General features: G+C 45.3%; 1 protein-coding gene across 12 annotated transcripts in view; it reads left to right on the top strand.

The window, feature by feature from the left end:
- MAX (MYC associated factor X) overlaps nucleotides 1-17491 on the top strand; it is a 97919-nt gene that overhangs the window by 13773 nt on the left and 66655 nt on the right. For 2 of the 12 annotated variants that reach the window (XR_004067202.3, XR_010130863.1), the window contains 3 exons: nucleotides 11103-11226; nucleotides 11711-11795; nucleotides 12481-12595. The exons of 2 other annotated variants lie outside the window; for them this stretch is intronic. Coding sequence is in view for 7 of the 10 variants with exons in the window: in XM_031001811.3 (XP_030857671.1) it covers nucleotides 11103-11226; nucleotides 12481-12668 (312 nt within the window). In the remaining 3 variants the exon portion in view is untranslated. 8 more of the 12 variants (XM_031001811.3, XM_031001813.3, XM_055362077.2 and 5 more) reach the window with 5 other exon arrangements.

Raw genomic sequence — 17491 nt, 5'->3', positions numbered from 1 at the left:
TGCAACTATATAAGTAAGACCTTGTGAGTGCCGTAGAGGTTAAAAGACATAATAGATGGTGTCTACCCTTGAGGGTCTTGCTCTGTTGTTGGGAAAGAGGATTACATCTAACAATTAACAATAATGAGATAACATGTTGAGCATCAGATAAGAGCTTTACATTGAGTTAATCTCAGTTTCATTTCCATTAAAATCTGGTTTTCTTAACAGGTAGATGTTGAAACCAAATATAATAGTTCCCTTATGGCAGGGAACATGATTCTTAAGGATAAAGGCTCTCATAGCATTTATACTTTTATGTACACACATTTATATATTGTACTTAATATATGAGGTTTTACATATATTTGTGTGATTATTCAATGACTGTCTGCTGGCACTACACTACAATAAGTACCATGAAGGCAGGGAGAATGTCTCCTTTTGGTTATATTTCTTCCCTCAGTGCCTGCACATAGTAGGGAGCATAGTGAATATTTATTAACTGAGGGGAGGAATCCCCCATCAACCTGGCCACATTATTTTGGGAGATGGCTCATTCCTGTTGATGCTTTTAAGGCTGACAGTTCATTCGGTAACTTATGTCTATAGCATATCTGAGCTGCTAGAGGGATTGTCTTTTAAATGAAATGTAAACTATAGCCCTATCTACTTCTCCTCATTACTCATTAAGGTTATATTAGCTAGTCAGACTCCAACTTGGGCAATTATCTTTTTAAAGTTTCTACATCTTAAATTGTTGCCCATAGTTGCCCAAGTCTCCCTTAGGCTCCAGGCTCAGCAATTGTAAATGCATTTAATTTCTTATAAATTATTTGCGTGCTGCTGAAAACCTCCAAGGGCTTTTCATTGCCCATTTAGGTAAGGACTGGTATTCCGTGTTCTGTAAATAAGATACCCAGCTTGCCTACCTGCTTTTTCGCCTCCTTCCTGACATTAACCTTCCGGTTACTATACATCCTTGTATTAGTCCGTTTTCATGCTGCTGATAAAGACATACCTGAGACTGGGCAATTTACAAAAGAAGGAGGTTTAGTGGACTTACAGTTCCACATGGCTGGAAGGAAGCCTCACAATCATGGCGAAGGCAAGGAGGAGCAAGTCATGTCTTACATGGATGGCAGCAGGCAAAGAGAGAGAGCTTGTGCAGGGAAACTCCTGTTTTTAAAACCATCAGATCTTGCAAGACTTATTCGCTATCACGAGAACAGCATGGGAAAGACCTGTCCCCGTGATTCAATTACCTCCCACTGAGTTCCTGCCACAACACATGGGAATTACAATTCAAGATGAGATTTGGGTGGAGACACAGCCAAACTATATTATTCTGCTCCTGGACCCTCCCAAATCTCATGTCCTCACATTTCAAAACCAATCATGCCTTGTCTTAACTCATTTCAGCATTAACTCAGAAGTCCACAGTGCAAAGTCTCATCTGGGACAAGACAAGTCCTTTCTGCCTATAAGCCTGTAAAATCAAAAGCAAGTTAGTTACTTCCTAGATAGAGTGGGGGTACAGGCATTGGATAAACACAGCCATTCCAAATGGGAGAAATCGGTCAAAAAAAGGGGCTACAGGCCTCATGCAAGTCCAAAATCCAGCAGGGCAGTCAAATCTAAAAGCCCTGTAATGATCTCCTTTGACTCCATGTCTCACATAGAGGTCATGCTGATACAAAAGGTGGGTTCCTTTGGTCTTGCATAGCTCTACCCTTGTGGCTTTGCAAGGTACAGCCTCCTTCCTGGCTGCTTTCACAGGCTGGCATTGAGTGTCTGCAGCTTTTCCAGGTGCACAGTGCAAGCTGTCAGTCAGTGGATCTACCATTCTGGGGTCTGCAGGATGGTGGCACTCTTCTCACAGCTCCACTAGAGAGGGCCCCAGTAGAGACTCTGTGTGGGGGCTCTGACCCCACATTTCCTGTCTGCACTGCCGTAGCAGAGGTCCTCCATGAGGGCCCTGTCCCTTCAGCAAACTTCTTCCTGGACATACAGGTGTTTCCATACTCCGTCCTCTGAAATCTAGGCAGAGGTTCCCAAACCCCAATTCTTGACTTCTGTTCACTCCCAGGCTCAATACCATGTGGAAGCTGCCAAGGCTTGGGGCTTGCACCCTCTGAAGCCACAACCTGAGCTCTGCATTGGGCCCTTTCAGCCACGACTGGAGTGGCCGGGATGCAGGGCACCAAGTCCCTAGGCTGCATGCAACATGTGGACCCTGGGCCCAGCCCACAAGACCAGTTTTTCCTCCTAGGCCTCTGGGTCTGTGATGGGAACAGCTGCTGTGAAGATCTCTGACATGCCCTGGAGACATTTTCCCCTTTGTCTTGGGGATTAACATTCGGCTTCTCATTACTTATGCAAATCTCTGCAGCTGGCTTGAATTTCTTCTCAGAAAATGGGATTTTCTTTTCTATCACATTGTCAGGCTACAAATTTTCTGAACTTTTATGCTCTGCTTCTCTTATAAAACTGAATGCCTTTTACAGCACCCAAGTCACCTCTTGAATGCTTTGCTGCTTAGAAATTTCTTCCTCCAGATACCCTAAATCATCTCTGTGAAGTTCAAAGTTCCACATATCTCTAGTGTAGGGGCATAATGCTGCCAATCTCTTTGCTGAAATGTAACAGGAGTCACCTTTGCTCTAGTTCTCAACAAGTTCCTCATCTCCATCTGAGACCACCTCAGCCTGGACTTTATTGTGCATATCATTATCAGCATTTTGGGCAAAGCCATTCAACAAGTCCTTAGGAAGTTCGAAACTTTCCCACATTTTTCTGTCTTCTTCTTCTGAGCCCTTCAAATTGTTCCAACCTCTCCCTGTTACCTAGTTCCAAAGTTGCTTCCACATTTTCAGGTATCTTTTCAGCAGTGCCCTACTCTACTGGTACCAATTTACTGCATTTAGTCCATTTTCATGCTGCTGATAAAGACATACCTGAGACTGGGCAATTTGCAAAAGAAAGAGGTTTAATGACTTACAGTTACATATGGCTGGGGAGGCCTCACAATCATGGCGGAAGGCAAGGAGAAGCAAGTCACGTTTTACATGGATGGCAGCAGGCGAAGAGAACTTGTGCAGGGAAACAGCTGTTTTTAAAACCATCAGCTCTCACGAAATTTATTCACTATCACAAGAACAACATGGGAAAGACCAACCGCCATGATTCAATTACCGCTCACTAGGTTCCTCCCACGACACATGGGAATTGTGGGAGTTAAATTCAAGATGAGATTTGGATAGGGACACAGCCAAACCATATCAATCCCTCTTCTGTTTGCCCAGGAATTTCATTCTCAGCTTATCTGAGTGCTTTGCTTTTCTCAAGGTCCAACCCCAGCCACACTGCCCGGGTGACTTGGGGGTTCCATATTGATGAGCCCTGCTCACAAGGCCTACCTGCAGCCTGTCCTCTATTTCCTGAGTTCCCCCCTTCCCTCAGTCTCCAGCTCCTTGCCTTAGAGGCCAATATCAAATACTGCCCCTCCCTTAGAACTCTCCCTTGAACCTCTGTGGCCTTTTGTGGGACCTCTCCTCAGTCTCCCTAATTTCTGTGATTAACTTATCACCTAATTAAATGGTATGCTCCTGTAGGGCAGAAATCTAATTATTCCTTCTGGGAGACTGTCATACAGAATGAGAGAGGTCTCACTCCCCCAAGAGTACTAGAGAGCTCTTCACCTAACATTTTTCGCATCTTGAGATTCGGAAGGATAGAGATTGATTACTAGGCCTTGCCTTTAGCATTTTTGTTTTCTCCAACAAAATTGCAAAAACTTTAGAAAAATGGGAAGAAGAAAAAACATGAATCCCTCCTTCCTCTAACACAACTACAGCCTTCCCTTTGGCTTTGACAAATGCTGCCCAACAGAAATTTAGCATGAGTCACAAATGCATTTTAAATGTAACTTAAATACAATTAAATTTTCGAGTAGAACCAATTAAAAAGTTAAACAGGTAAAAATTTGAATAATATAATTTATTTAGCCTAATATTCAAAAGTAAGTATGATCTCAACATGTAATCAATATATTTAAAATTATTTATTCACCAAGTCTTAAAATTCAACTTAACAGCACATCTCAATTCAGAGTACTCACATTTCAAGTGTTTATTAGCCACATGTGGCTAGTGACTATCAGATCAGATAGTATAATCCAAAAATAGACTCTCTGTACCCCCCTGCCCCATTTAATGTGACTAAAATTAGACATCATCTTAAAGTGGATGTGAAAAGAAACCTGCCTCCTTTTTTTTCTCCCCAAAAGCTGCTATTGTTCAATCCATGGATTTATTGATGGAGTCTAACAAGCAAGGAAATATAGTGTTATCAATTTGTGTATTCCTTCCTGGTCTCTTCATCTACATGCTTCCCACAGGGAAAGTACTATTTATAGCTTGCTGCTTTTACATAATATATTTTTTCCCCAGGTCATACAGTGTGCTCATGTTTAGTCATTAGGCATGTTTCTTTTGGGCTACTGGGGTTGCATTCAGTTTTTAAAATTTAAAATTTATAATTATAATATGGACATCTCTGTATATGTAGCCATTTCCATAGACTCCAAGAAGTTGGATTTCTGGGTTGAGGGGTGTGAGCATCTGACCTTTTTCCGTGTGTTGCCAAAATGCTTTCCAAGAGGATTGTTTTTATATCCTCTTTCTTCCATTTCTTTCTTTTTTTCAAGCAAATTCTAAAGAGTAGTCTTTTGGTAGTGTTTTGAGAGTACCAGTTTCATTATCACTGGAATTTTTTTTTTTGGAAGAGGGTAACTAATTCAGTAAACAAAAGTTAGTAATTTTGTATTCTGTTTATTACTTGTGAAATTAATTGCTTTTCCACATGTTTATTTACTAGCTCTATTTCCTCTTTTGGAAATTGTGTACTCCTGTCCTTCATCGTCAAAGTTTGATGCAGAAATGCCACACCTTCATTTCAAGCTACCAAATGCACAAGAAAAAAGAATGCAAGATTTAAAAAATGATTGTTTTGACCCCTTACACAAATGTCTTACTCCTGGCTTTAATTAAGCTGCTTGAGGGCTGATAGCTCTGCCTTTCCCTGGTAATCAGCAAAATGGCCCTGTGGCTGGGGAGGCCCTGGCAGCAGGAAGCCTTCAAGGAGCCATGGGTCTGTGCTGACTCTGGCCTTACAACCTTCCAGCCTCCTTTGCTGGCATTGATGGGGTTCCATTTTTGAATGAACTAGTTTAATGTGGATCCAAATTTATTGTGCATATTCTTTCGTTTTGGTTTTCAAAAGATGGCTTGTTCACATGGAAATGTACACCAGTTTAGCCCTGGGCCCTCCCTTTACCTTCGTATGTGTAAAAGCTTACACAGGTTTCAGAAAATAAATGGTTTCATTTTCTCTAAAATAACTAGTACAAAATAAAACAGATGTCAGTTGTTGAGTCCAGCAGTACCTCTTTTTTCATCCCTCCAGATATGGCATTTTGGTTCTTAGGGGAACAAGACAGCTGTAACATCAGCCCACTGGCATCTGTTTTGGGCACTGAAGAGGAAAAGTGTTCAGTAGAGTTAAGATTATTGTTTCTCACGTCAGCACTGGGACCCTAGGGAAGGGCAGTGGTGTTCCTAATGTTAACAATCTAGCACTACTATTCTTTTCCTCACCTCTCCCCACCCACTTTCTAAAACAACTTGAAGTTTTACAGAAATCCAAGTTACTGTGATAAAATTTATAACTCCAGAAATATTTGGAACTCTTGCCTTACATTGAAAATTTTTGAGAACCATTGCCTTAAATGAGATTTAATAACCTTGGACTTCATCTGAAGCATCAGTGCTAACAACTTCAGGAGTCATTTGGGGCCTTAAACGGTTCTATTTAGAATCCAAGTCTTTTGGGTCTGAGGCCTTTTGTGACATATGTAGTCAGTTCTTGCTGTGATGTGTGGGGTGGGTGGATGCTGTTCAAAAGCAGAGGTCTGAGTGGGTGCCTCTGCTTGAGAGGGTTGGCCTTCTCTCTGTCTGCTTAATGCCTTGGGAGGGAATGCAAATGGACACGTAGCTGCAGCATAAACAGTAGGAGGGACAGGAACCTGGCAGACCCTCTGCCACACCCTGGGTCTTCTACGTTGTTCATTTTGCTTTTATCCTTCTGGGCTGCCAAGAGGTAATGAAGCCAGCAGTGTACTGTGGGAAGCTGACATCCCCCACCTAACCTTCCACTTCCGCCCTCCAGACCAGATGGTTAGGTCAGTTCTCTCAAGCTCGCTTGCATCTTGAGGCTTTTCTTTTCAATGTGTTTCTCCTAGAAGCCTGTTTAGTTCTCACCTGTCTTTAAAATAGAAAGAAAAATAACCTTCCTTCAATGCTGCTATCCTGCTATTACAAACTACCATTTTTCACTTTTTTTTTTTTATGCAGGGTCTCACTCTGTTTTTCAGGCTGGAGTGTGTTGGCACAAGCCTGTCTCACTGCAGCTTCAGCCCCATGGGCTCAAGAGATCCTCCCACCTTTGCCTCCCAAGTAGCTGGGACCACATTCGTGTACCACCATGCCCGGCTAATCTTTTGATTTTTTTATAGAGCCCAAGTGTCTTGCTGTGTTTTCTAGGCTGGTCCCCAACACCTGAGCCCTAGTGATCCTCCCACTTCAGCCTCCCAGGGTGCTGGGATTACAGGCATGAGCCACTGCACCTGGCCTACTTCTTACTTTTCAACCAAATTCTGAAGACTAGTCTTCATCATTGCCTCACTTGCAACTCAATTCTTATGCCTGTTACTGGTGCAGAGACAATTTACCATTGGGCTTTGGCTGTTACTCCTCCAAGAAAACCACCTTCACTAGGGTCTTCCGTTGACATCCTTGTAGGCAAATCCGGTGACTTTCGTAGTCCTTTTCCTCCTCCAACTTTCCCCTCCATGACAACACTGTCCCTGCAATTCTATTGATCTTTTTAAATTAGTTCCATAGCTTCCCCTGTGTTCCCAAAGTATGAGTGTCCTGGAGGCTTGGATTCAAATCCTGACTCAACTTCCTATTAGTTTACATAACATTGGGTAAATTACAGCTCTGTGTCTCGGTTTCCTCATTTATAAAATAGGGAAAACATCAGAAGGTTGTGTGAGGATGCCTGACACTTAGTAAGTACTCAGTAAGTGTTAGTGCTGCCATTGTTACCACCCCCATCATCATTGTCATTTGTGTTGCTATGTGCAGCCATGGCTTTGGAGCAAGATCTGGCAAGGCTGCCCAGTATCCTTTTGTGTGGCTCCCAGAGGTGAGAGAGAGGCCTGCTGAGCCCTTTGCGTTTACGCACATGGCTACATGGGAGGCCTGGCTACCTCTTCAGTCCCTTCAGCCACTATCCACCCTGTCTCAGGGCTCCATCCAAGCCATTTAAAGAGCCATTTCTGTTCACAAAGACAGAATCAAAATTATGATTCTGCTAATTATAAAACCATCAGGAAAAAAATTTTCAGGCTTTTACTGAGTACCCAAGGCAGCACTTGCTCTGTGGACATGTTGACTTACCAAGTTCTATCTGATCAGTCACACTCACATGAAGATACGCAGTTGACTCAGCTGACTTAGAGCAATTTTCAGAAAACAGAAACTGAAAGTCCAGGGTTATTCCATAGTCCATGCCATAAATCCCAGGGTTTCTTGCTGGCTTCGTGTTTGCTGGTCACATATTATAAACTCATAAAGACAAGGAAGGCCCTGCCCCCACCTTCATGCTGTGTTTGGCCACATGATCTTGTATGGAGTGGAAAGATGGGAGGGGAGGATTGCAGGTGAGTCTAGCATTTTTAGCTTCAGCCTTTTGCTTTTTCTTTCCTGGACTACATGCACATGCAAATTTGGGGTATTTCTATATTTTGTGCTTTAAATTTTTTTCTTGTTGGGCCTTAATTCTTGTTGGGTACCCTGGGAAGAGTAAAATAAAGTTAACTCTGAACCATTCTTTTGGACTTGCTGAGGGATCAGGGCACCCTAAGTGACCAGGGGCACTTCTGCTTTCAGCAGAGGATGGAGGAAGGGCTGTGCTTAGCATTCTGAAGGCCTCGTTCTGAGTTTAAACCAATCCAGCCTTCTTTGGACTCCTGTTGTTCCCAAGACACTATGTTCTGAACATCTATGAATTTTATCTTCATCCAAAAACTACCCTGAAATGGAAACTGCCATCCCTCACAGATCTTTTTCTCTCTTCTGGCTTGTTTTGCTGTGCTTACTGCTCACTTTTCACTTCTTGATCCTAATTCCCTGGTTTCATGTATAAATATTTGAAGGAGAAACTGGTAGCAAAAAGGCTGTTACTCAGTCTGGTCATTCATTAAAAGTTATCACTGAACATTTGCAAGTGCTCTCTGGTTTCAGAGATTGTGCATTTTTTCCCTTGTCCCAGATGCACATGGGTAGTTAAGAGCTAATGTTGCCTTCTGGGAACTGTTAGTTGAAAAAATAGCTTTTACATAGGCAAATTTAAAAAGAGAGATGTAAATTACGTCAGTGATGGAAAGGGTAGACTTTGGAGGGCTAGATGGGGTCTTAGAGAATTTCTAGTCAGATGAGGAATAGGCAAGGTGAGAAATGTGTCTGCAGCTACAGAACCCATTAATGACAAGCATGCAGAGAACTCCTCTGTCCTCTAATTCCCAAATTCTTCCTTGCCACTCTACCACCTCTTATCAATACTAATCATTTTTCATTCCATCTCCAGTATCCAGAGAGGAAGGTATTTTAATTAGTCCCTTCTAATTATGTGCTCCTTTTTTCCACCCCATTTTGTCACCTAATAAACCCTAATAAGGCCCCTTTGTAGAAATGGGAAACAGTGTCTGAAGTATCCATTGCTAGGCTAGGAATTCTCATTCCTTCTACATAAGCTGACTGACTCAACTAAAGAAACACATCTCACTTTTTCCCCATCCCATCTTGACTATGCTATTCCAAACGCCACCTTGGTCTAACACAGGGCTCACCATTTCAGATAGGAGCGTGTTGCATGCACACATGCAGCACCAAGGCCAGTGCGTAGCACACAGTAGGTAATCACCCCAGCCAGAAGCCATCTTTCCCGCGGTGTCTCTAGTCTCTGCTAGTCAGGTTACGCTTGTCAGCACTGCCCTGTGATATTTCCATCTATAGACATATTTATCTCCTCAACTAGATAGTAAGTAAGCTTTGGGGCAAAGAAGCCATGACTAATACATTTTGTTTCCCCACAGTATCTGCCTAGTACCTTGTACGTAATTTGCACCTGATAAAAATGGTTGATTATGAACAATTTCCTTGAGGAAATTACCTTAAGGGTGCTAAAGAGGAAAGCCTGGAAATTCTAGTACTTGTGAGGACTTATGAATAAGCACGGGCCTTACAAACCTTTCTGAAACTCAGCCCAAACTGAGGCCTATAAATTGAGATTGTTAGGATTTAATATGAGTAGATCTGGTTTTGCTAGCCACGGTGTACATGTTTTCTTTGTCTTTCTCCCGCTGTTGTGTTCTGGTTGTTTAGGACCCATTGGGCTTGTAATACAGAATTGTCAAGCACTCCCTACCCTGAGTAAGAAGCTTTCCGGCTGCTCAGGAGTCTCTAGCTGGAAGGCCATACTTAAGCTACTAGGCTACCCTGCCTTGAGCTTCGCTTGGCTTTGTACTATTCTACCAGTTTGGCTGGCTGCCTGGCCGTAAGTAACTCTGACTATGTTTGTAGCCTGGAGAGAATCTCCCAGACAAGTTTGATGTCTAGGGGCACAGTAACATGACATCCATGTTATTGACTTACGAACTTACTCTAGCAAGGCAGTACCCAGGCAACCCACAGCCATTGTAGAGGTGTGGTTGTTTCCTGAAATGGCCCAATCTCATGCTCTTCCTGTGTTGACATCAAGCACCGACAGCTTTTTATGAAAGTCTCTTTAGCCAGGAAGGCTGAAGTAGTGACACAGCAGCATTGTTCAGTTCGGAATAGTTAACAGTGGTTTCAGAGTTTGGCTGGAATCTTGGGTCTTGATGAAACACATTGTACCCATTCCTGTCTCAAGCCAGGCCCTAGCAGAATTAGTGACCTAAAGCTTTCGTTTAAGTAGTATTTTAATGTTTCCAGACATAGCCAAGCTAAAGACTTTAAAGCAACCTAAAGAACCAGAGGAGATGGGAGGAGTACAATTCAGGAGTCAGATGGCTCTGAGTTTAAATCCAGGCCATGCCACTGTCCAGCTGGTGATTTTGAATAAAGCGGTGTACTTCTCTGATCCTTGGGTTCTTAGTAGAGCTACCTCTGAGACTAATCTTGTGAGTTAAGCTCTGTAAAGCACTTGGCACCTTGTATGTCACAAAGAAGGCCTTCGCGGATGCAGTGGCTCGTGCCTGTAATCCCAGCAGTTTGGGAGGCCGAGGCGGGTGGATCACCTGAGGTGAGGAGTTTGAGACCAGTCTGGCCAACATGGTGAAACCCCATCTTTATTAAAAATGTAAAAATTAGCCAGGCAACGTGGCATGTACTTGTAATCCCAGCCACTCTGGAGGCTGAGGCAGAAGAATCACTTGAACCTGGGAGGTGGAGGTTGCAGTGAGCTGAGATCACACCACTCTACTCCAGCCTCGGCAACAGAGCGAGACTACGTCTCCAAAACAACAACAACAACAACAGGCTGGGCGCAGTGGCTCACGCCTGTGACCTATAATCCCAGCACTTTGGGAGGCCAAGGTGGGCAGATCACCTGAGGCCAGGAGTTTGAGACCAGCCTGGCTAACATGGTGAAACCCCATTTCTACTAAAAATACAAAAAAATTAGCTGGGCGTGGTGGCGCACGCCTATAATCCTAGCTACTCAGGAGGCTGAGGCAGGAGAATCACTTGAACCCAGGAGGCGGAGGTTGCTGTGAGCCAAGATCATGCTGTTGCACTCCAGCTTGGGCAACAAGAGCGAAACTCTGTCTCAAATAAATAAATAAATAAATAAATAAATAAATAAAGCCTACAGTAGCCATTATTGTATTTCTTCAGCCTTTTCCCACCTTACCCTCTCGTTTCCAGCCACCCAAGCAGTTGCTGCAGGCCAGGTTCCCTCACTGCCTGGATTGGGTTTTTATTTTGTCCCCTGTGCTTTTTCTCATATTGCCACAGGCATCCCGGGCCCAAATCCTAGACAAAGCCACAGAATATATCCAGTATATGCGAAGGAAAAACCACACACACCAGCAAGATATTGACGACCTCAAGCGGCAGAATGCTCTTCTGGAGCAGCAAGGTGAGCACCCGAGCTCGTGGGGCAGCTGGCCCTGCTGTGCTCCAGCCAGGTCAGGCTTTGACACCTGGGCCTGCAGAGTCAGAGCCAGTCATGGAGTATGTGCTCAGTAGCAGGCTTGGTCCTGCTTCTTGGGGCCTGAGTAGCTGAGTGTTAGAGCCGTCCTGAGGAAGGACCTGAGGCGCCAGTGAGGAGACAGTGGAAGCTAGGAAGTTGGACATCTGGAGACTTGTATCTTTTCTAGCCTGACCTCTCCCCTTCTTGGGGCTCAGGTGCTCTGCCTGCAGTAGGGATCATACCTGGCATCAGGTGTCTGAAAAGAGCTTTGAGGTCCTTGGAGTGGAATGTGCTGTGTAAGTACCAGAGACTCCAGGTGTTCAGGGACAGTGAGCCCTCCCCATTGTCAATGGTAGTCCAATCAGGGCAGCCTATGGGCTAGGCCCATGCTGTTCTCAATGCTCACACCCGCCTTTTCCTACAACCACAGGGGAAAGCGAGAGCTGATCAAGTTCTTTGTTCCTGGGGAATTCACTTCTCTTCCTCCCTCATGGAAGATGCAAGTAAAAGGAAATGCAAGTAACCACCTGGGTTAGAAAACCTCAAATAAAATAAAATAAAATAAAATAAATTAAATGGGTTGACCTTCCAGGCTCAAGCTGAGCTGAACCAAGGGATGGGCAGTGGGTGGTGTCAGTGGGTTGGTTACTGGGCCAGGCAGCCTGCATGTAGGGGCTATTTGAAAAGCCCAGGTATTTTATGTGTATTGGTGACTTGCTTCCAAGTGTCCAGCTTGTCATTCCAAGTGGATCTTGTACACGAGAGCTAAGCCAAAACTGTTCTTTGGCTGATATGTCTTATGTCATCCTTTCCTGCTGTTGTGTGGCCTCACACCTTGTGGAGCCTCATGCTCCTGGGCCAGCTTCTTCTCTGTTATTGCACTGCTGAATCCCACAGGGAGCTCACGCTCCAGTCTCTCCACGGGGCTTCCACGGCAGGACGGTGACATCACAAGCCTTCTCTTCAGAGTTGGGTGGGATTGCAGAGTGTCTGCTGGCTCCCAGGTCCAGCTGGGAAAGGCGGGAGGGAAATGAAGTGTGTGAGTGAACAGCCACCCAAAGGGAGCTACTTCTGAGCATCTTGAGCCTCGGGGGCCAACAAGCAAGCCCTTAGGAAGAACAGGCTGGACCCTGAGTCTGAGACTCGGTTACTCCCCAAGTCTCCAGAAGGCAGTAACACACTCCCTTGGTTGCCTTTTAGTCCGTGCACTGGAGAAGGCGAGGTCAAGTGCCCAACTGCAGACCAACTACCCCTCCTCAGACAACAGCCTCTACACCAACGCCAAGGGCAGCACCATCTCTGCCTTCGATGGGGGCTCAGACTCCAGCTCGGAGTCTGAGCCTGAAGAGCCCCAAAGCAGGAAGAAGCTCCGGATGGAGGCCAGCTAAGCCACTCGGGGCAGGCCAGCAATAAAAACTGTCTGTCTCCATCGTCTCATCCTCCTTTCAGTTCATTGGTAGAACCCTCAGAACCATTTAAGAGACTCTTTATTTTTCTCTTTCTCCCTTTTTTTTTTAAATTTTTATTTTTACGTAGAAGCTCTTGGACAACAGCTCTCGTTCTCCTTCCCCATTTCCACTGTATATTTTTTAATGTATTCCCTTCAGGGATTCCCTGTCCCCAACAGGAATTTTTAAACCAAAACACCCCAACTTGGCAGCTTTTTCTGTGGAGGACAGACGACCGGCCGGACCTCTGAGCACATAGTGTCCTGCCCACCCTACCAGCTCCTCCAGCCCTGCCGGGCACATGCCCGGGGGATGCCTGCCCTGCCCAGGTGGCCTCCTGGCCCGCCCTCACCTCTGATAGACTTTGTGAATCTGAACTGCTCTACTTTGAGAAGATGACCGGTTTGGAGTAATCAGAATGAACCCTCCTCCTTTTTAAGGGTTTTTTTTTTTTTTCCTTTTTCTAAAAAGCTATGTATCGCTCCTATTGAAAGACCAGATCCTTAAAGAAGTTTGTGGTATAAAAAGAAAGTGGGGACAGATTCGCAGCACAGAGTCGCTGGCATGTTTCACTCCTGCTTCTCTCAGCCAGCTGTTTAAGCCTGCGGCGCCAGCCTCACGGAGGGCCGTGTGACACTCTCGTGGTATGTATGGGAGATGGCAGCAGTGAAGCAGCAGCCACCAGGGAGTGGCCATTTGGGGTTGGGACAGGGAGGGTGTTTTGGGTGGCATAGAGGTTTTGTATTGAGGGCCAGTGATGATGTTTTGATATTTATTTCCTGCTACTTAAATTTGAATCTGAGTGAATTGTACCTATTTCTGATGATGTCGGTCTTGCAAAGCGACAGATTCATAAAGTAATGATGAAATCTTTCTTTCTTCCCGTGTGTATTTCTAAGAAATAGAGCCAGCTGATTTTGTATGTAAATACCAAGAGCAATTTACCTGGTACTAAACCCGCACCCCAGTGCGGACCCTTCCCAGCCCTCACCCCACTTCCTTTCCTACTGTCCTGGAACCTGTCTCCATTGTGTGATCCAGCCCTGGTTCTGGCTGTGGTCAGCAGATCCCAGTGAAGGGTTTTGTGTGTTTAGGCCTCATTTCTTTGTCTTTTTCCTACTCCGTTCCTGGCATTTGCTGATTTCTAGTGTATACTCTGTAGTCTCAGTTCGTGTTTGATTCCATTCCATGGAAATAAAAAGTATGTTGTACATACTGCCGAAGAATTGTCTTGCAAGTTAAGGCTTCCCCCTTTACTATAAGACTATAAATAAAAACTTATTTTATCCTTCTTGGTGGTGGTGTCTTCTTACCCTTGTTAAGGCCAAGGTGGTTGATGAGAGACCCCTCTGGAAGCTGTTAGGGCCTCAATGTAAGTCTGAGTGAGAAGTGGAGGTGGCTTACCTGGTCTTGCAGAACCAGGAGCAGCCATAAGCCAGAGTTGCTTCCCCTTTCTCAGCTCAGCCTGAGAGAGTAAATGGGTGATGATGGCTTTGTTCATTGGATGAGGCTTTTGAGGTTCAACAGGGATGTAGCCTTAGCTGTGGCAACATTTTTAGATCTAGTTTCTGCTAAGCAAGTGACCTTTGGGGGAATTGGTAGCCCAGAGCTGTGGTTCAGGTTCTCCTGGTAATGAGTGCCCAGTTCAAAGGTGGCTGTTTTCCAGGACCTTTCAGTTTCTAGATAGTTCCAGTTTATTAAGAGGAGGCAGCAGAGCTGCCAAGGACTGGAAGTCAAGAAGGCTCCAACTGCACCGAGTTAGCTCTACTCAGACTGGGACCCAACACCAGCCTGAACTTGTTTGACCTTGGAAGAAAAAGGAATTATGGCCAGAACGCAGCTCAGTGTTGGTTTTCCTGTCTGGCTGACAGGAAATACTGCTGTTCCTAGACCCAGAGAGGAAGTCAAGTCAAATCAGTTCTTGGATTTGTCACCATCTTTAGAGTGGTGGAGAGCACTGTGGCTCCTATCAATTGTATGTCAAATCCGTAATATTTTTTTTGTTTAATGGGAGCTCGGGCAGATGGGTCATGTCAATTTGAAACATGATCAAGCCTCCAAAGGCCAGGATTACATTAAGGAAAAGAAAAATGCTGGGAAAGCAAGATCCCATTTATAAAGGCACTTCTTTTCAAGATAGAGGAAAGAAACTGCAATAAGGAAGAAATGGAAATGAGAATCAGGTTATTGCCTAAAGCCCTCAAGGTTAACATGCTTTCCTCTTTTTCATTGCCCTTAACTATATCTCTTTGTATATCTGGGCTTATTGGTGTTAGAAGTGAGCTGTGGGTGAAGCCGTGTTGATGCAGAGATGGAAGGCATGTGAAGCTGGCACCCAGTAGGGAGATAGCAAACAGGAAAGGGCAGTCAAGCCAGCATGAGAACAGGTGGTGTCCCTGAGAGCCAGTCCCTGGCTCCAGTGTATTGGCTGGACAAAGGATTGAGTTTAGGCTTCTCTAGATGTCAGTAAACCAGTTCAGACAAGGGGCACAGTGGCTAGGTGGCTGGTTCACCTAGGAAAATCCAAACCACCTGATTGACATGGTGAGCGGACTTTGGCACAGGGTGGAGGTACCACTGGAAGCAGCTTCCTGGACAGGAACACAGGGCAGGGGAGCTCCGCCTGGAAACTGCTCAGCTGAAAAGGACAAGTCAAAGTCACAGCCAAGCAAGCCCCTTCTGGTATGTGTGTCTAGGAAGCGAGTGTGAGTATTCCCTCAGGATACCAAAGTCTGACCATAGCTTACTCTCTCACAGTAATGGTAATCTCTGGTTTATTTTTTATATTACTCTGGACACTCACTTGCACAAAACCAGATAAGCTGTAGATTTGCTTGGTCACTGTGGCAGGTGGCTTCACTGAGGGGTCTGTTAAGCGTGCTATTTCCCTACCTTTACAGTTGCCCCAAGTGCAAGGGTATTTAGAATGGCCCAGTTTTTAAAGTTCTTGATATGCTAACCCCATTGTAAAACATCGACAACTTCTTAGGTAAAGAATCTAAGCTCACAGAGCTGTCATCTTAGCTGAGACAGGTTTAAAAAACAAGACTGAGTAGACAATAGGAGCCAGAGCCCTGAACTGGGACTGAAGTAAGCAGAATTCTGTTTCTGATAGTATCATGTGTGTTTTATGCTTGGCCTCTGAAAGCAGACTGGCTGGGTTCACAGTCCTGTCTCTGCCACTCGGTGGCTGTGTTACTTCTCCCAGCCTCAGCATCTTTATCTATAAAATGAGGATAATAATAGCACTAGCCTCATGAGATGGTTATGAGGCTTAAATGAGATAATGCTTATAATGTGCTTGACCTCAGGACCAAGCAAGCACTGAGGTGCCTCTGCTGTCATTATCTACACAAAACATGTAACCAGGGCTGACTCAGCAAGGTGGAAAAAGCCAGCTCCCAGACACCTTTCCTAAAGTGAGTAAGGGTTGACTTCTTGGTATATCACAAATGCTTCCCACTCCTCAGAGATGTGCCCCATCCTTACCAGGCACAGTGACTAAAGAGAGCAAGGTGACACCAGGACTGGACTGACAAACTCTTCAAGACTAAAGCAGCCCCTGTGGGTACATTAATTAGATCTGGTGTCAACTCGAGCGAGGCTCTGCCCATTCCCTCCCACCACGATTCAGTGGCATCTCTCAGCTTTGGACACTTTTGGAGGCCCAGGCAGAACTGCTCAGAAGCCCCATGTGGTGTTACTCAAAGTGGGATCCTTGGATCATGCCCAGGGCTGCTTGTTAAAAGGATTCCTGGGCTCTAACCCCTCTGATCTAAAGTGTGCCGTGGCCCACCAGTCAGTTTAACAAGCTCTTTCAGGTGGTCCTCAAGTCACTCAGGTTTGACTCCCAACAGTAATATAACCCGGGGAACCAAAAGGACACTGTTGGGGAAGTTAGGCACAGCTGAGCTGAATTAGCGAAGTGGTTCTGAGGTCAGGATGAAGGTGGGGGAGGCAGGCTTGTTAAATAGTTCAACCCTTAGAGCTGTCTTGATGAGTCTACGTGCTCCCAGCATGCCTCCAATGCTCTAGGGGGCTGGCTGAGCTACCCAGTTTTTAAACTTGAGAAGGAAGAAAGCTGAGGGCTGCCTACACTAGCCCCTTTAGAAGCCCCAAGCAGGGGTAATGACATGGGGCAGCACTCATTTCTGTAGCATGCCTTGGCTGGCCTCTGGTCCCCAGGCAGGTTTTATAATCCAGCCAGAGCAAGGGTCTCTTTCAGGTCTGGTCACCAGGATGCATTCTCAAAAGCCTCTGGGAACATGAAACTAGAGCATTCCTTTCTTCAAAACTGTTTCTCTAGCCTGAAGAGGAAACCCAGGTAGGAAAAAAGAGTTTGTCAATGTCTACACTGCTAGATAGCGAATAGAGAATTTCCTTCAGTGTCTAGGGTTTACTAGGGCAGCGGCTAACTCATACATCCCCAAAGTTTCCTTGGGAAGGGAATAAAAAATAGTTTCTAGTTAACTTCCTCAGGGAGAAAACCAATTTGGCTAAGCCAGGCTTAACTATAGGTAGGACTGGGTGACCGCACCAGGCAGGCCTGTGCATGGGTTTTGGAGGCTCTCCTGGCAAACCCTCATCACCCTGCTGGTAAGTGTTGTCATTGCTTGGTGTTTCATTGGGGTCAGTGTTGGGAAGGAGCCCAGGGAGCTTCAGAATGACTGCCAGAGCGGGTAGGGCTAGGGGCTCTGAGCCCGCCTGTCTGGGCTGCCATGCCAGCTACAACCCTTACCTTTGGGGTGACATTGCTCTGGCTT

This window comes from Gorilla gorilla, chromosome 15, assembly GCF_029281585.2.
Source record: "Gorilla gorilla gorilla isolate KB3781 chromosome 15, NHGRI_mGorGor1-v2.1_pri, whole genome shotgun sequence".
Lineage (NCBI taxonomy): Eukaryota > Metazoa > Chordata > Mammalia > Primates > Hominidae > Gorilla > Gorilla gorilla.
The sequence above is the reverse complement of the archived record's forward strand: the minus strand, read 5'-3'. Positions and strand labels throughout refer to the sequence as shown.